General features: G+C 46.6%; 1 protein-coding gene across 4 annotated transcripts in view; it reads right to left on the bottom strand.

The window, feature by feature from the left end:
• The window catches only part of drc7 (dynein regulatory complex subunit 7), a 66,510-nt gene extending 48,146 nt beyond the window's left edge, over window positions 1-18,364 (bottom strand). For 2 of the 4 annotated variants that reach the window (XM_033026667.1, XM_033026670.1), the window contains exons 1-2: window positions 17,637-18,066; window positions 12,953-13,056 (exon numbers count right to left, since the gene is read on the bottom strand). In XM_033026667.1, the coding sequence (XP_032882558.1) occupies window positions 12,953-13,050 (98 nt within the window). In that variant the 5' untranslated portion in view covers window positions 13,051-13,056; window positions 17,637-18,066. Of the gene's footprint in view, window positions 1-12,952; window positions 13,057-17,636; window positions 18,068-18,243 lie in introns of those variants that run through there. The other 2 variants (XM_033026668.1, XM_033026669.1) reach the window with 2 other exon arrangements.
• Window positions 18,365-20,025: the final 1,661 nt, after the last annotated feature.

Raw genomic sequence — 20,025 nt, 5'->3', positions numbered from 1 at the left:
CCCTCCCTCTCCCCCTCCCCTCTCCTCCCTCTCCTCCCCCTCTCTCCTCCAATCCCCCCCTCTCCTCCAATCCCCCCCCCTCTCCTCCCCGCCCTCCTCCCCCACTCCTCCTCCCCCCTCTCCTCCTCCCCCCTCTCCTCCCCCCTCCATCCCCTCCCCCACCGTCCCTCCCCTAAACCCCCCTCCCCTCCACACACCCCTACCCCCTCCCTGCTCCCTCTCCCCGCCCCTCATCTCACCCCCCTCTCAGCACTCCCTCTCCCCCCCCCCTCTCTCCTTCCCCCCCTCTCTCCTTCCCCCCCTCTCTCTCTCTCCCCCCTCCTCCCCTCCATTAGCGTTAGTGCGGGAGGGGGGGGGGGGGTAGTTAGTGTGTGATGCTGCATGCCGCCTCCCCCCCCCACAACCGCACGTTGGGGGAACAGACCCAGCGGGTCTGCACTTGGTCTAGTCTTCTATATTACTAAAACTCTGTTCTTGACCGGTTTTGGCTTTCTGTGCTGCGGTTTCCGAGAGTAGGCCGCCACCTACGGCTGTCATTTTTGGCCACCTCGCTCAGAGCCCCCCTCCGCCGCATGTGTGCCAGGGATTTTTCCCGTCGATGAAAATTGACAGAGATATTAATGTTTTTACAACATTCCCCATCCTCTCTGCTGCCCCCGCTGGAGGGAGGGGGAGGGACTATAAAACCAGGAAGTGTGTGCCTCAATCAGAGCTTTGAATGACACCGACAAATGTCTACAGCACTGTGAGTACCCTTAATTTGGTTTGAAAATGAAAATATGGTTAGAGGTAAAAAAGCATTGCCTGCAAATGGTTGTTTGGGTTTGGGTTGAAGTAAAAAGGCACTCCCTCTCTCTCTCCCCTCGTCTCCTCTCTCCCCCCCCCCTCTCCTCTCTCCCCCCCTCTCCTCTCTCCCCCCCCTCTCCTCTCTCCCCCCCCCTCTCCTCTCTCCCCCCCTCTCCTCTCTCCCCCCCCTCTCCTCTCTCCCCCCCTCTCCTCTCTCCCCCCCCTCTCCTCTCCCCCCCTCTCCTCCCCCCCATCCTCCCTCTCCTGTCCCCCCTCCCTCTCCTCTCCCCCCCTCCCCCCTCCCCCTCTCCTCCCCTCCCCCATCTCCTCTCCCCCCCTCCCCCATCTCCTCTCCCCCCCTCTGCCATCTCCTCTCCCCCCCCTCCGCCATCTCCTCTCCCCCCCTCCCTCTCCTCTCCCCCTCCCTCTCCCCCCCTCTCCTCTCCCCTCCTCTCCTCTCCCCCCTCACCTCTTCCCCCCTTCTCCTCTTCCCCCTCTCCTCTCCCCCCTCCTCCCCCCCCTCTCCTCTTCCCCCCCTCTCCTCTTTCCCCCCCTCTCCTCTTTCCCCCCCCTCTCCTCTTTCCCTCCCTCTCCTCTCCCCCTCTCCTCTCCCCCTCTCCTCTCCCCCTCTCCACTCCCCCCCTCCTCTCCCCCTCTCCTCTTCCCCCCCCTCTTCTCTCCTCCCACCCTCTCCCCTCTTTTTCTCCCCCCTTCCCTCCCCCACCATTCCTCCCCTAAACCCCCTCCCTCCACACACCCCTACCCCCTTCCCTCCACACTCCCTCCCCCTCCCTGCTCCCCACCTCTCCCCCTCTCAGCACACCTTCTCTCCCCCCTCTCCTCTAAAACGCTTGCTGAATGTGTCTATTGGTTCTAAAATGTTTGCAAAAAGTGTTTTTTGGTTCTAAAATGTTTGCAAAAAAGTGTCTCATTTGGTTCTACAATGCTTGCAGAATGTGTCTTTTGGTTCTAAAATGTTTTTTAGGTTCTCCCCCCCCTCTCCCAACCCCCCCCCCCCCTCTCTCCTCTCCCCCCCCCTCTCCTCTCCCCCCCCCCCTCCTCCTCTCCCCCCTCCTCATCTCCCCCTCCTCCTCTCCCCCTCCTCTCCTCCCCCTCCTCTCCTCCCCCTCTCCTCTCCTCCCCCCTCCTCCCCTCTCCTCTCCTCCCCTCTCCTCTCCTCTCCCCCCTCCTCTCCCCCCCTCCTCTCCCCCCTCCTCTCCCCCCCTCCTCTCCCCCCCTCCTGTCCCCCCTCTCTCTCCCCCCCTCCCCTCCATCCCCTCCCCCACCATTCCTCCCCTAAACCCCCTCCCCTCCACACACCCCTACCCCCTTCCCTCCCTCCCCCTCCCTGCTCCCCACCTCTCCCCCTCCCCTCTCAGCACACCCTCTCTCTCCCCCTCCTCCTCTCTCTCCCCTCCCCTCCCCCACCCTCCCTCCCTCCCCTAAACCCCCTCCTCTCCACACCCCCTACCCTCTTCCCTCCCCTCTACCTCCTCCTCCCTGCTCCCCAACTCACCCCCCCCCTCAGCACCCCCTCTCCTCTCCCCCTCACCCTCTCTCTCCTCCCCTCCTTTCCCCCCTCCCCCACCCTCCCTCTTCTCCTCTCCACCCCCTCTCCCTCTTGCCCCTCTCTCTGTCTCTGCCCCTTCTCTCTCTGCCCTCACTCTCTACCCCCGCCCCCCCCCCCCCCCAGGTGTGTCTGCAAGTTGGGGGCTATGCGTCAGTAGATAGGGTGGTTATGGGGGAAAAGGAGCAAATTAATAATATTAATATAATATCAAGGGGAGTAATTAGCGTGAGTGCGGGGGGGGGGGGGGGATAGTGTGTGTGACGCTGCATGCCGCATCCCCCCCCACAACCGCACGTTGGGGGAACAGACCCAACGGGTCTGCACTTGGTCTAGTATATTACTAAATCTCTGTTCTTGACCGCTTTTGGCCTTCTGTGCTGCGATTTCCGAGAGAACGCCGCCACCTACGGCCGTCATTTTTGGCCACGTCGCTCAGCCACCCTCCGCCACATGTGTGCCAAGGATTTTTCCCGTCGATGAACAATGACAGAGATATTAATGTTTTTACAAAATTCCCCATTCTCTCTGCTGGAGGGAGGGGGAGGGACTATAAAACCAGGAAGTGGTGTGCCTCAATCAGTCTCTGCAAGTGGTGTGCCTCAATCAGTCTCTGCAAGTGGTGTGCCTCAATCAGAGCTCTGAATAACACTGAACAAATGTCTCCACAGCTGTGAGTACCCATAATGTGGTTTGAAAATGAAAAGATGGTTAGTTTGAGGAAAAAAGCACTGCCTGCAAATGGTTGTTTGGCTTGAAGTAAAAAGGATATCTCTCTTTCTCTCTCCCTCCCCCTCCCCCACCCCCCCGTTGGGGGAACAGATCCAATGGGTAAGCACTTGGTCTAGTATATAATTAAAAGTCTAAACTTGACCACTTCCTATTTGCACAGTATATTGATTTTAGATAAAACGCTACCACTTATGGCTGTGATTTTTTGCCATCTTCCTCCGCTCATCAGGTGCAGAGGATTTTTCCCATCGATGAAAAGTAAGAGTTATTAGTGTTTTAAAAATGTTGAGATTCTCTCTCCTGTCAATCACCCCCATGAAGGCCACATCCCTTCTGGTGGGAGGGGGGAGGGATTATAAAACCCGGAAGTGTGGACATGGCTCAGTCTATGCAAGATGGGGGAGGGAGAGGTTACGACTCTCAGTCTGAGCTGTGAATGAACTGAACACACTGGATGTCTACTGAACTATGAGTGTGGTTTTATGTGGTTGTGTGTGGTTTTATGTGGTGTTTTATGGTGCTTTCACCCTGCTTGAAATGGTATGAAACTGCATTTGAATTTGGTGGCCTTACACCCTGCTTGAAATGGTATGAAACTACACTTGAATTTGGTGATGTAGCACCCTGCTTGAAATGGTATGAAACTGCACATGAATTTGGTGGCCTAGCACCCTGCTTGAAGAGGTTGGAAACTGCACTTGAATTCGGTGACCTTGTACCCTGCTTGAAGTGGTAGGAAACTGCACTTGAATTTGGTGGCCTTGCACCCTGCTCGAAGTGTTAAGAAACTGCACTTGAATTTGGTGGCCTTGCACCCTGCTTGAAATGGAATTTCAAGTCAATCCCGTGTGAACATCCCACTTAGTCTAGTTTCTTTTATGGATTCTATTTTCCCAGTTTCCATGTCGGATTTAACAATGCACTTTCCATACCAGTGCTTCTGAGATGTCTTTTTTTCCCCCATAACTGATAGGTCTACTTCTCACCTATGTCTGATACATTTTCCATAATTCTGCCATCATCCTTCCCACCCCACGTAGAAACGTAACAGGATTTCAACCTCTCTCGGACCAGCCTCTGCATTCAACAGTTCGTCCTCTGTCATTTCGGCCACCTCTTGCATGATACCACGACCAAACAGATTTTTACCACCATGCTCTGCATTCAGTACGTTGTTTATTCCCTCCATGACACCTGGACAAACCACTCCTCCAAGACAGCTGGACCTATCACTCCTCCTGGGCAGCACATTAGAGCCGCAAAGCTTCAGTGCCTGGGATGACTTCAGATCTCCACTGCTCTCTGTGTCGAGTCTACAAGTTCCCTGTGAGTCTGTGGATTTACCCAGTGTTCAAATCTTCATCCATATCCCATCTATTCATAAGTTCATAAATTATAGGAGCAGAATTAGGCCATTCAGCCCATTTACTCTGCCATTAAATCATGGCAGATCTATATTTTCCTCTCAACCCCTGTTGTTCATATTCTACTATTGCTAGTAATATCTATTGTCAAATCTTTGTTTCATTATTGTCCTACCTTTGTCCTAGTAGTCAATCAGGCAGTAGATGATGAACAGTATTTACGCTTCTTACCCGAGTCAGCAACAAGTTAGCTCCTCTTCACAAATTGTTGAGATAGGATGAAAAATATTAATGGTCCAAAGAGCAACAAAATGCTTATGATGCATGTAAGAAAAGCTTGAGCAGTGATGCATTGATCAGCCATGATCATATTGAATGGCGGTGCAGGCCAAATGGCCTACTCCTGCACCTATTTTCTATGTTTCTATTACTTGTTCACTACGATACAAATCGCAAGTTGAAGTTAGCTTGTGATGCATCTAGTTGTGGGGTAGGAGCTGTGATTTCATCTGATGTAACATGGTCAAAGAAAGTCTATAGAATTTGCATCACACACTTACGAAAAGTGAGCGTAATTATGCACAAATCATGCACAAATTATCGGCGACCACGGTGGGGCAGCGGTAGAGTTGCTGCTTTGCAGCGCCAGAGACCTGGGTTTGATCCTGACTACGGGTGCTGTCTGTACGGAGTTTGTATGTTCTCCCCGTGACTGCGTGGGTTTTCTCCGAGATCTTCGGTTTCCTCCCACACTCCAAAGACGTACAGTTATTTAGGTTAATTGGCTTGGTATATGTGTAAATTGTCCCTAGTGTGTGTAGGATAATGTTAATGTACAGGGAACGCTGGTCGGTGTGGACTCGGTGGGACAAAGGGCCTGTTTCTGCGCTGTATCTCTAAACTAAACTAAATCAAGAAAGAAGCCCTTGGTATCATATTTGGAATCAAGAAATGTCATCAGTAGGAAATTCACCCCGGTTATAGATCATGTCGCTTCTCGCTATTCTTGGTCCTCGGTCAGAAATACCTACAATGGCAGCCTTGAGGGCGCAGCGTAGGGCAGTTCTCCTGTCACAGTATGTCTACAGCATTGACTATCGCAGCTCAAAATAAAATGCTATCGCTGATGCATTGTCGTGTTTGCCTCACGAAGATTCAGATGTGGGCACTGATGGTGCTATCTATGTGACAGAAGCAATGGATTATGACTTTCCAGTGACTGCAGCTGAAATTGCCGCTAAAATTCAGAAGGACATAGTGCTAAAACAAGTGTATGAACAAACTTTGTGCGGATGGTCAGAAATAAAACCATGTACTAATGAACTAAAACCTTATCGTAATAGACGACATGAAATGTCATGTGAGCAAGGGTGTATTGAATGGGGTCACAGAGTAGTAGTACCCAATTGTTTAAGACAAAGATTCCTTGTTGAACTCCCGAGAGAACACAAATGTATTGTTGGAATGACGTCCACAGCCATAGGTTGCATGTATTGGCCGGGATTAGACAATGGGACCGAAGCACTGGCTAGCAAATGTATCACCAGTCAGAGATATAGAAGTAGACCCGTCCAACCCCATTTGCAAACATGGTCTTGGCCTACTAGTCCTTTCCAGAGGGTTCATGTGGACTTTTGTGAACAAGGGAATAATATGTTTCTTGTTTTATTAGATAGCCACACAAATTGGATTGAGGTAGTACATATGGGTTCAACTACAACAGAAAAAACATTGTTTGCGTGTCATGGCTTACCTGAGGAGCCTGACAACCTGACAACAGCCCCCCCCCCCCCCCCCCCCCCATTTGGTGCTGCAGTTCCAAAATAGGTCAGTCGGGATAGTCAAAGAAGCTCACAAGAAATAAATGGCTGAAGGGAATTCAAAAATATGTCACAGCAGCGAGCTAGGGCAAGGGTGTAGTGGCAAGGATGGGGGATAAATTTGTGTAAACAGTATTGAATGTATGTATAGCCTCCAAGAATATTGGATGGAGTCTTGTAAGGATCATGTATTGGATATATATTTATTTGTTTAAATAAAGTATATTTTGAAATTTAAAAATAGTTTCTTATGCCACAAACTACCATGGGGTATACTCCAGCTGCACTTCTCATGGAAAAAAAGGCTCAGAACTAGACTGAGTTTGGTTCCACCGAACCTGTCTCCAAAGGTTGAATGCAAACAATCTGATCAGAATCGTCAAAAAGAACGTAGGTTCAATGCACATGATTAGGTTCATGTTCTCAGCTGCCCTTACAAAGCAAACAAATGGGTGGTGGGAACAAGGAGTTGAAGTGTGTGGTACCAGGAGGTATTTGGTAGAAATTGGAGGACACGTTAGAAGAGTGCACACAAACCATATGATCCCAGCAAGGGATGCACAGGTTCAAGAACAAAGCAGAGACAAAGTAGCAGATCGATCAGACTCAAATTACTTCAAGTTCTGATGCAAGATCAGATTCTCCCAAGAAGGTGGAGACAAAGGTAAATGATCTGGAACTGACTTTCATTCAGAACCACTCAGGAGATCTGAAAGAGTGCATGAACCAGTTATCAGATTACATTTATAACATTGTTCTTGTTTGGATAATTTACAAGTTACTTTCTTTGCTAAGGGGAGAGCAGTGCAGTGTATTTAATGGTAACTGTACCTTTAAGAACTGAGTACCAGAATGGGGAGATGTGTCATGTGATATATTCATTACCTTATCAGTCTCGTGGATATGTGTGTAAGTATGTGCAAGGTACTTTTGTAAAATAAGACCCACACTGGCAACTGCTTGACTGAAAACCTGTCATTGTTTCTGCCTACTTGCCACTACCATAATATCTAATCTTACAAGGTTAGGGTCCACACTCTGGACCCAGAACACACTTCTCTGCACCAGCTTTACATGTGTATCACTTTCAGGTACAGACTGTTTCATTTAAGTTAATTAAACATGGAGAGTTCTCTTGAAAGTAATCTATGGTTTTGCCGATGATGCGAGTTTAACACCCCTCCCCCCCATCCCCAAATAATAAAGATTTATGAACATTTCCAGTACCAAATCAGACCTTGTGCTCATACATAAATAGTTAATAATAATTATACATAGAAATATATATTGAGATTAAAACAGGAAATTGAACTCAACAATTCTGTATTGGTGAATTAACTCATCCTTGCCACATGACGCACTATTCTTTAATTTGTTACTGGACGAGAGTTTAGAATGTGAAACGCAGTATCACATAGAATGGTTGAAGCAAATGGAAGCCGTTTAGATTTAAGTAAGAGAAGGAATGATATTGAAGGTAGACACAAAATGCTGGAGTAACTCAGCAGGTCAGGCAGCATCTCTGGAGAGAAGGAATGGGTGACGTTTCGGGTCGAGACCCTTCTTCAGAATGATATTGAGTTAGATGGAATAGAATGGGATAAGTCTCACAAAAACATAAACCAGCTAGGTCAAACAGCCTTTGTGTTAAAAATTTGATTTATATTCACTCATCCCACTGCCACTGCCTTTCAATCTGTCTTTCTATATCAACTAATCCAACCGAGCATAGAAACATAGAAACATAGAAATTAGGTGCAGGAGTAGGCCATTCGGCCCTTCGAGCCTGCACCGCCATTCAATATGATCATGGCTGATCATCCAACTCAGTATCCCGTACCTGCCTTCTCTCCATACCCTCTGATCCCCTTAGCCACAAGGGCCACATCTAACTCCCTCTTAAATATAGCCAATGAACTGGCCTCGACTACCCTCTGTGGCAGAGAGTTCCAGAGATTCTTCTCCAAAGTTCTTCTCATCTCGGTTTTAAAGGATTTCCCCCTTATCCTTAAGCTGTGACCCCTTGTCCTGGACTTCCCCAACATCGGGAGCAATCTTCCTGCATCTAGCCTGTCCAACCCCTTAAGAATTTTATAAGTTTCTATAAGATCCCCTCTCAATCTCCTAAATTCTAGAGAGTATAAACCAAGTCTATCCAGTCTTTCTTCGTAAGACAGTCCTGACATCCCAGAAATCAGTCTGGTGAACCTTCTCTGCACTCCCTCTATGGCAATAATGTCCTTCCTCAGATTTGGAGACCAAAACTGTACGCAATACTCCAGGTGTGGTCTCACCAAGACCCTGTACAACTGCAGTAGAACCTCCCTGCTCCTATACTCAAATCCTTTTGCTATGAAAGCTAACATACCATTCGCTTTCTTCACTGCCTGCTGCACCTGCATGCCTACTTTCAATGACTGGTGTACCATGACACCCAGGTCTCGCTGCATCTCCCCTTTTCCTAGTCGGCCACCATTTAGATAATAGTCTGCTTTCCTGTTTTTGCCACCAAAATGGATAACCTCACATTTATCCACATTATACTGCATCTGCCAAACATTTGCCCACTCACCCAGCCTATCCAAGTCACCTTGCAGTCTCCTAGCATCCTCCTCACAGCTAACACTGCCCCCCAGCTTAGTGTCATCCGCAAACTTGGAGATATTGCCTTCGATTCCCTCATCCAGATCATTAATATATATTGTAAATAGCTGGGGTCCCAGCACTGAGCCTTGCGGTACCCCACTAGTCACTGCCTGCCATTGTGAAAAGGACCCGTTTACTCCTACTCTTTGCTTCCTGTTTGCCAGCCAGTTCTCTATCCACATCAATACTGAACCCCCAATGCCGTGTGCTTTAAGTTTGTATACTAATCTCTTATGTGGGACCTTGTCGAAAGCCTTCTGGAAGTCCAGATACACCTCATCCACTGGTTCTCCCCTATCCACGCTACTAGTTACATCCTCGAAAAATTCTATAAGATTCGTCAGACATGATTTACCTTTTGTAAATACATGCTGACTTTGTCCAATGATTTCACCACTTTCCAAATGTGCTGCTATCCCATCTTTAATAACTGACTAGCAGTTTCCCCACTACCGATGTTAGACTAACTGGTCTGTAATTCCCCGTTTTCTCTCTCCGTCCCTTCTTAAAAAGTGGGGTTACGTTTGCTACCCGCCAATCCTCAGGAACTACTCCAGAATCTAAAGAGTTTTGAAAGATTATTACTAATGCATCCACTATTTCTGGAGCTACTTCCTTAAGTACTCTGGGATGCAGCCTATCTGGCCCTGGGGATTTATCGGCCTTTAATCCATTCAATTTACCCAACACCACTTCCCGGCTAACCTGGATTTCACTCAATTCCTCCAACTCCTTTGACCCGCGGTCCCCTGCTATTTCCGGCAGATTATTTATGTCTTCCTTAGTGAAGACGGAACCAAAGTAGTTATTCAATTGGTCTGCCATATCCTTGTTCCCCATGATCAACTCACATGTTTCTGACTGCACAAGGGACCTACATTTGTTTTAACTAATCTCTTTCTTTTCACATATCTATAAAAACTTTTGCAGTCAGTTTTTATGTTCCCTGACAGTTTTCTTTCATAATCTATTTTTCCTTTCCTAATTAAGCCCTTTGTCCTCCTCTGCTGGTCTCTGAATTTCTCCCAGCCCTCCGGTATGCTGCTTTTTCTGGCTAATTTGTACGCGTCATCCTTCGCTTTGATACTATCCCTGATGTCCCTTGTTATCCACGGATGTACTACCTTCCCTGATTTATTCTTTTGCCAAACTGGGATGAACAATTTTTGTAGTTCATCCATGCAGTCTTTAAATGTCTTCCATTGCATATCCACTGTCAACCCTTTTAGAATTAATTGCCAGTCAATCTTGGCCAATTCACGTCTCATACCCTCAAAGTTACCTTTCTTTAAGTTCAGAACCATTGTTTCTGAATTAACAATGTCACTCTCCATCCTAATGAAGAACTCAACCATATTATGGTCACTCTTGCCCAAGGGGGCACGTACAACAAGACTGCTAACTAACCCTTCCTCATTACTCAATACCCAGTCTAAAATAGCCTGCTCTCTCGTTGGTTCCTCTACATGTTGATTTAGATAACTATCCCGCATACATTCCAAGAAATCCTCTTCCTCAGCACCCCTGCCAATTTGATTCACCCAATCTATATGTAGATTGAAGTCACCCATTATAACGGTTTTGCCTTTGTCGCACGCATTTCTAATTTCCTGTTTGATACCATCTCCAACTTCACTACTACTGTTAGGTGGCCTGTACACAACACCCACCAGCGTTTTCTGCCCCTTAGTGTTTCGCAGCTCTACCCATACCGATTCCACATCCTCCAAACTAATGTCCTTCCTTTCCATTGCGTTAATCTCCTCTCTAATCAGCAACGCTACCCCACCTCCTTTTCCTTTCTCTCTATCCCTCCTGAATATTGAATATCCCTGGATGTTCAGCTCCCAGCCTTGGTCACCCTGGAGCCATGTCTCCGTGATCCCAACTATATCATAGTCATTAATAGCTATCTGCACATTCAACTCATCCACCTTATTACGAATGCTCCTTGCATTGAGACACAAAGCCTTCAGGCTTGTTTTTACAACACTCTTACCCCTTATACAATTATGTTGAAAAGTGGCCCTTTTTGATTTTTGCCCTGGTTTTGTCTGCCTGCCACTTTTACTTTTCACCTTGCCACCTATTGCTTCTACCCTCATTTTACACCCCTCTGTCTCTACGCTCACACATTTAAGAAACCCTTTCCCTTTAACTCCATCCTCCACTATCCCATTCGACATCCCACCCCCCTTATTCAGTTTAAAACCACCCGTGTAGCAGTGGCAAGCCTGCCTGCCAGAATGCTGGTCCCACACCTGTTAAGATGCAATCCGTCCCTTTTGTACAGTTCCCCCTTACCCCAAAACAGATCCCAGTGATCTAAGAATCTAAATCCCTGCCCCGTGCACCAGTTCCTCAGCCGCACGTTCAGGTCCCGTATCTCCCTGTTCCTGCTCTCGCCAGCACGAGGAACTGGAAGCAAACCGGAGATAACAACCCTGGAGGTCCTGTTTTTCAGCATTTTTCCGAGCTCTCTAAAGTCACGCTGCAGAATATTCATCCCCTTCTTTCCGACATCATTTGTGCCGACATGCACTACCACTTCTGGATGTTCACCTTCGCCCTTGAGGATTTTCTGCACTCTGTCCATGACATCCTGGATCCTGGCACCAGGAAGGCAGCACACCATCCTCGCATCCCGTCTGTTGCCGCAGAAACCCCTGTCCGTACCTCTCACAGTGGAGTCTCCCACTACAATGGCGTTGCCTGCCTTAGGCCTTTTTGGTTTTGGCTCAACAGCCCTATTCGCATCACAAGCCAGTCCGCCGCCCAGTGTAAACACCTCTTCTGTCCCGACAGCTTCTAAGTGGGTGAACCTGTTCACAAGAGGTACAACACCCGGGGACGTTGGCATTCCATGCTTCCCTCCCGTTCTCACTGTCTCCCACCTTCTCTCTTCCAGTACCTTAGGTGTAACAATCGTACTGTAGGACTTGTCGAGGAACGACTCAGTTTCTCGGACGAACCGGAGGTCATCCACTTGCTTCTCCAGTTCCCCAACACGGCCCTTCAGGAGCTCTACCTGGATGCACTTCTCGCATTTGTAGCAGCCAGAGGCACCAGCGGTGTCCTTGACCTCCCACATACTGCAAGCATCGCACTGAATCAGCTTGCCTGACATCTCCTTCTTTCGTCTCTACCTCTCAAGCGTATTGCGTGGTCTCCTCTCCTCAGCCTCCTCGCCGAAGACTCTCGAGCCAAAGACTCACACTTTTCTCACAGGGCACTCTTGAGCCAAAGACTCACACTTCCCTCACAAGGCCGCTCCCTCACGGCCGCTCTCTAAGAGCCCTTGCTTATATTGACTGATAAATTGCCTAATTTACCAATTTACAAACCAAATTCCTCAGTTTTCAACTGTTTTCCCGGCACTGACTCACTTCTCCCACTTGGGCTAGAGCCAATCAGTCGTATCTCTTGCTAAACTCCTGCTGCTGTTGCTCCCAAATCTACAGCAGTTCTGAGTGGATTATATCAACTAATCCAACCGAGCATTGAGCATCAACATGTTTTCTACTTCAGCCACTCATGGCGAGGAAATTCCACAGCTCTCAGTGCGAAGTTTTGCGAGCCCCGTTTCCTAAATCTTGTGCAGTTATTGAGCATTGTTCGCTGCTCTCGTTCAAACCTCTCCTATATTGGAAACATCAGTTTCCAAGGACCTGATGTTTCCTAGGAACTGTTTTGAACCATTCAGAACTGTAAACACTTGCATCACTTTGTCGCAGTTCCAACAATAGTCCCAATTTTTCATCAACTTCAGATCAGGAATATTGTTTGTAGTGAACCAATATTGTACATTCTCTAGGGCCGTAATAACCTCTCTGCATAATGAATACTCCAGATAAAACCCCCACTGATGTTTTAATAAGAGATTTCTGATATGTCCTTCATTATGTTGCCCATCCATTTTACCTTCCATACTTTATATTTATTTTCTTTGCATTTCCTATGTTGACCATTTATGTTCTGGGAATTGTGCATTTAAAACATGTACAGAGAATTATTAAGTAGAAGCAGGCGTTACTTACAGTTGGTCTATTTTTGCAACATATGACATGGTTCTCTTCTTCTTGCCCCCTGTAGTTCTGGGCTCTCCCTCTTCATCTGATTCCTCCAGCACATCCATTATTTTCTAAACAAGAAATCAGCAAATGTTACTGTAAGTAGTCAGAGCCAATGTTGGACAGTTTTTTTTACAATTTCTTGATTCCAGGTGTAGATTACTTCTATGTCCTGTGGTATAATGCCATTATTAATAAATTGGTTATGTTCTCTTCACAAGAGTAAAGGAGAAATGCTCCTTAATTCACAGGCAGTATTCAGATGTGAACCCACGAGGGTGACATTGTTACAAACTATGGAATTGGTTAATGGAGTTTTAGTGGAGAAGGGGGGGGGGGGGGGGGCGCGGAAGGGGGGGGGGGAAACGGTGGAGAGATGTTTGTAGAAGTTACCGGTAATCGGCGAATTCAACATTAATACAATTGGGCTGTAAGCTTCCCAAGCGAAATATAAGGTGCAGTTCCTCCAATTTGCACGTGGCCTCACTCTTACAATGGAGGATTCCCAGGACAAAAAGGTCAGTTTGGGAACGGGAAAGGATGTTAAAGTGGTTAGCAAACTCGAAGGTCCAGTAGGCCTTGGTGGACCAAGCATAAGTGTGCAGTGAAATGGTCGCCGAGTCTATTCTTTGTCTTACCAATGTACAGAAGCCCTCATCGGGAACACCAGATGAGGTTAGAGAGCAGGTGAACCTTTGTCACATTGGGAAGGACTGCAGAGGGCTCTGGATAGAGTCGAGGTAGGACAAGGACAGGTGTTACATCTCCTGTGCTTGCAGGGGAAAGTACTAACTTCCATCTTGCCCTCAAATTCACCAAGACTGAAGAAGGGTCTCAACCCAAAACGTTACCTATTCCTTCGCTCCATAGATGCTGCCTCTCCCGCTGAGTTTCTCCAGCATTTTTATCTACCTAAGACTATCTCATCTCTCTCCCTTTCTTAATCAGTGTGTGTCCATCACAGAAGAGATTATCAGCTGACATCTACGAGAAACCTACCGACTCCTGCAGTTATCTTGATTACACTTACTCCCGTCCTCCCTCTTGCAAATATGCTATCCCCCACTCTCATCCGGTGCATCTGCTCCCAATATGCGGCTTTCCATACAAGGACGCCTGAGATGTTCTCATTCTTTCGTGAATGTGTTTTCCCTCCGGATGTCATGGATGGATCTCTTACCCACATCTCTGCAGAGTCCCAGTGTTCTGCTCTCTCTCCCGACACAACATGGACAGAGTTCCCCTGGTTTTCACCTTTGACCCTACCAGCGTCCGCATCCAACACATCATCCCCTGACATTTTGGTCACCTCCAAAGTGATCCCATCACTAATCACATCTTCCCATCTCCACTTCTTTCCAGAGCCTGTTCTCTCCACAGTTCCTTGGTTCACTCATCCCTTCCCACCCCTTACCCAGGTCCTTTCCCCGGCAACTGCAGGAAATGCAACATCTGTACTTGTATCTCCTCCCTTGATTCCATCCAGGGACTCTGACAGTCCTTCCAGTGAGACAGTGGTTCTCATGCACCTCCTCTAACCTCATCTACTTCAACCGGTGCCCCGATATGGGCATTTCCTGTACATTTGCACGACAAAGCGTAGACTTGACGACCATTTCCCCGAACATTTACACTTGGTTCGCCAAAGCCTATTGGATCTTCTGATTGCTAACCACTTTCAGTCCCCCTCCCATTCCCATACAGACCTTTCTGTCCTGGGCCACCTCCATTGACGGAGCACAAATTAGAGAAACAAAACTTCATTTTTCGCTTGGGTAGCTTACAAACCAGTGGCATGAATGCTGAACTTTCCAATTTTAGGTCATGTCTACAAAGACCTCCCTCCCCTCCCTCACTTCCCCCAATAAATGTCTTAATCAGTTCCACAGTTCGACACGATGCATCCCTCTTGGGCTCACACCATCTCTAACCAACAATCGGCCTATCAGGGATCCTCCTTGCCCGAGGTCATCTGTTGTCAGCCCCAATTTGTCAAGTTTTTTTTTTTTGCACTTCCAGTTCCCACCAACCTCCCCCCCGCTACAATCAGTCTGAAGGACCCGATCCAAAACATCACCTCTCCGTTTTCTACAGAGATGCTGCCCGATCTGCTAAATTACTCCAGCATTTTGTGTCCATCTTTAGCATACGGTGTTATGTGACTGAAAGTGCATTTTCCCAGAATTATACATTGCAATGATAATCTCTGAGTCTTTTTGTATAATTCTGGATATATTTCATCCAGGCTTTTCCTTCCATGAATCGTACTTAGGAATTCAACCCAATTTCTGTGCTGGACATCAATTGCATGACCTCATTCCCTGTGCGACGGAATCCATGCGGACCTGGATGTAACCTTCCTGGGCACTTCCGAAAGAAGCGTATGGAGCTTTGGTTATGCAATATTGGAATACAATTTTACTAAGCAAAGCCCATTCTTCAATGCTTCAGACCATCACCATAGTGGCACCATTATATCCAACACAAGGTCCGGTCTCAAAGACCTTCACTACACCACCCCCTCCCGGAATGATCAACCCCCTGAAATGCACCACCCCAACCCCCAATTAATCATTCACGGTGTCAATTCATTGATAGCCCCATCTGCCCCATGCCAGGGACATTCCAAACTGACCTAGGTCAATAAGGTCATTAGTGATAAGAGCAGAATTAGGCCATTCAGCCCATCAAGTTTACTCTGCCATTCAATCATGACTGATCTATCTCTCCCTCCTAACCACATTCTCCTGCCATCTCCCCATAACCCCTGACACCCATACTAATCAAGAATCTATCTATCTCTACCTTAAAAATATCAATTGACTTATCCTCCGTAGATTCATCACCCTCTGACTTAAGAAATTCCCCCTCATTTCCTTCCTTTGGTCTTTGAGCCACACTTCAACTTCAACTGCTGCATCTCTAACCGCACAAATTCGCTAATGGAAGCCCTAATTTCCAACTTCCACCACACCCAACAAGGCGCTAATCTCTGAGCAACTGAACTCCAAGACCCACATGCTCCTCTGATGCTGTAACACAGCACACAAACTCAGAATGGCTTCTGAATCACCCACTGAAACTCTCAACACAATGCAGAACCCCAACACCCCAAACTGCCCCATCAAAATCTGATCGCCAGCTCATTCTTCCCCTATCTCACAGATCTGACCACTACCCCGACATTATTTATTTTTCATGTACCCCATAGTATGTGTGTGACGTACAGAGGAGATCAGTTGAACTTGGGGTGGAAGATTACAACCTTCACGTGGTCAGCCCTGTTTTGACGAATGCAATCAACCCGGAGTGCACAATCAAATAAGATCAAATAGAACAAGTTGTCCTGCAACTTTAGGCTGTGCACGCCATACGCAAGAAGAAGTTGAACTTGGCATCATGTTTGACACAGACAGTGTTGGCTGAAGGACTTATTTCTGTGTTATACTGTATAAGAAGGAACTGCAGATGTTGGTATAAACCGACGAAAGACACAAAAAGCTGGAGTAAATCCGCGGGACAAGCAGCATCTCTGGAGAGAAGGAATGGGTGACGTTTCGGGTCGAGACCCTCCTTCAGACTATTCTATGTTCTATGCTTCATGTAATGGCAGTTCATTTGTAGTCAGCCCACAATAAACAAGCCCACTAATATTTCCAAGTCAAGTCAAGAGAGTTTATTGTCATGTGTCCCAGATAGGACAATGAAATTCTTGCATTGCTGCAGCACAACAGGATACTGTAGTCATAAATACAGATCAGATTAGTGTGTCCATATACCACAGAATATATTTATATATATATATATATATATACACACACATCAGTAAACAGATAAAGTGCAAGATAATTGTGTCATTGCTGATACCAGAGGGAGAACTGGGGGAATGCTGCATTGCGTTCTACATCGAATGTTAAACTGTGTCTCTGCCTGCAACCCACCCTCCCCCATCAGTCTCACCGGTTAGGTAAAAATGACCAATCAGCAGAATACACAAACAAGCTGGGGAATTCTCCTTGGGTATTATTGAACAACTTTAATCATTCAAGGAAGGAAATCAATAAAACAGATTGAAAGGTAAAAAGACTCGCAACACCAGAAATCCGAAATAAAAACAGAAAATGCACTCAATGAGTCAGGTAGCATCATTAGAAAAGAAAACAGCTAATGTTTCAGATTGAGGACCTTTCATCAAAAACACTGACTGTTCCCCTCTCACATTCCACAAATGCTGCCCAGCCTGGTGAATGTTTCCAGCATTCTCTAGTTGTTAATTTACAATAAAACTGATTATCACTGCACAATCTTTGTGAAACCTGCCTTTCTATGTTTCAGACTAAATAGTATAAAAGCCAGGCTGAAGCAGGATCTCGACCCAAAATGTCACCTATTGCTTTTCTCCAGAGATGCTGTCTGGCCCACTGTTATTTCAACATTTTGTGTCTGTCTTCAGTTTAAACCAACACCTGTAGTTCCTTCCTACACAGTATAAAAACCAGTACCCAACCCAGGTCTGCAATAAAAAACTATCAGCACGTTCACACTAACCTCCCTATTGAATTATTCGAAGACCAATAGCTTATCCCTTAGTTAATAATTTCCAGAAAAGGAATATTCAAGACATTGAAATTATTTAACAATGATCTTTTACCTTTGTGTGTTCCTAAACGATATGAATATTTGGTGGAAAGCTTTCCTGCCTCCTCAGGGCCTGTGGGACTGTCTAGAAGCCTGTGTTTACATGGCAACCATAGGAAGGCAACGAGTCCCCAGCAACAGCCTGAGCAACAAGCACGGCACTCTGGGAATTGTAGTTCTTCACCTCCTCAGTGGGGGGGAAAGAAATGGCCAGGCGACACCCATTCCTTCTCTCCAGAGATGTTGTCTGACCCGCTGAGTTACTCCAGCCTTTTGTGTCTCTTTTCAGGTTCTAAACAAGACAGAAATCGCAGCTCCATTTTGGACGGTAAAAAAATGTAAAACATTTTTAATGTGACTGAGAGGTACCATTTGTTTAGTGGCTTTGTAGCTACTTCCTGCTCTTGGTTTCAGCGGGCGAGTAAAATGGAGGCAGGTCTGTTGCAGGGAGGGAGGGGGAGAGAGAAAATGAATGCTGATTGATAAAGTTACAGTGCAGAGAGGGCTGACTTCCCGACAGGTAAAGGAACTGTCGTTGCTATTTCACACGTTCATGATTCTTAATCGCAAATTGTATTATCAAAAACATCACTTTGTACAATTTTATCCAACAACCTCACCTTGGATTTCTAAAACTTGAACTCCCTTTAACCTCCTTTTTCTTTCTCAATATTTCAGATCTCGCCAGCCAAGTACCAGTTAAGCTATTTCTCACCTATGTCACCACAAATTGACTTCTTTTTTTTAACCACAAATGTTTCAAAGTTCATGGCCTAGTTATTTTCCCAACCATTAAAATATTCACCGCCTGTTACCCCATTCTCAAATGATATTAATCCCACCCCATTGCTAAAGATTAGGAGACATATGCTTGCAAGTTGTCATTGCAAACTTGATAGCACTATTTTGTCATTTCCAGAAATAAGAACATTAACCTTGAATAGGTGAAGAAAAAGTTTAAATAAGAAAAACACAAATACAGAAAAAGGAAAAGCAAGATAAAATAGTACTCAAATTAATCAAGCAAATTAGTTGTTAAAGGAACAGTATGATATTTACAAATCAGGATGGTGTGACTTGAAGGGGAACTGCAGTCATGAAAGGGTTATGGGATTGGAACTCTATCAAATAAGGTCTTCTTATCGAGTCCACACACAAGATTAGAAGTTGTTCAGCAAGAGCTGAACACACTTCTTGGCATCTGCACAATGGTGTCTGTCTTGCGCTTCTTGTGCGTCTTGTGTGTGGTGGTGGAAAGATTGGTTGAAACAGGGCCGCGACGTGAACGCTCTTTCCTTGACCCCATCAAATAAGGTGATAATAGACAATAGGTACAGGAGTAGGCCATTCAGCCCCTTGAGTCAGCACCGCCATTCAATGTGAACATGGCTGATCATCCACAATCAGTACCCTGTTCCTGCCTTCTCCCCATATCCCCTGACTCTGCTATATTTAAGAACCCTATCTAGCTCTCTCTTGAAAGTATCCAGAGAACCGGCCTCCACCGCCCTCTGGGGCAGAGAATTCCACGCTCGCAACTCTCTGTGTGAAAAGGTGTTTCCTCATCTCCGTTCTAAATGGCTTACCCCTTATTCTTAAACTGTGCCCCCTGGTTCTGGACTCCCCCAACATCGGGAATATGTTTCCTGCCTCTAGCGTGTCCAAACCCTTAATAATCTTTATATTTCAATAAGATACCCTCTCATCCTTCTAAATTCCAGAGTATACAAGCCCAGCCGCTCCATTCTCTCAGATATGACAGTTCCACCATCCCGGGAATTAACCTTGAGAACCTACGCTGCACTCCCTCGATAGCAAGAATGTCCTTCCTCAAATTTGGAGACCAAAACTGCACACAATACTCCAGGTGTGGTCTCACTGGTGGCCTGTGCAACTGCAGAAGGGCCTCTTTGCTCCTATACTCAACTCCTCTTGTTATGAAGGCCAACATTCAATTCGCTTTCTTCACTGCCTGCTGTACCTGCATGCTTACTTTCATTGACTGATGAACAAGGACCCCCAGATCCCGTTGTACTTACCCTTTTCCCAACTTGACACCATTTAGATAATAATGTATCTTCCTGTTTTTGCTACCAAAGTGGATAACATCACATTTATCCACATTAAACTGCATCTGCGATGCATCTGCCCACTCACCCAGCCTGTCTAAGTCACCCTGCATTCTCATAGCATCCTCCTCACAGTTCACACTGCTACCCAGCTTTGACATCTGCAAATTTGCTAATGTTACTTTGAATCCCTTCAACTAAATCATTGACATATATTGTAAATAGCTGCGGTCCCAGCACCGAGCCTTGCGGTACCCCACTAGTCACTGCCTGCCATTCTGAAAGGGACCCGTTAATCCCTACTCTTTGTTTCTTGTCTGCCAACCAATTTTC

This window comes from Amblyraja radiata, chromosome 9 (assembly GCF_010909765.2).
Source record: "Amblyraja radiata isolate CabotCenter1 chromosome 9, sAmbRad1.1.pri, whole genome shotgun sequence".
Lineage (NCBI taxonomy): Eukaryota > Metazoa > Chordata > Chondrichthyes > Rajiformes > Rajidae > Amblyraja > Amblyraja radiata.
Note: the sequence above shows the minus strand (reverse complement) of the source record. Positions and strands in the feature narration are given on the sequence as shown.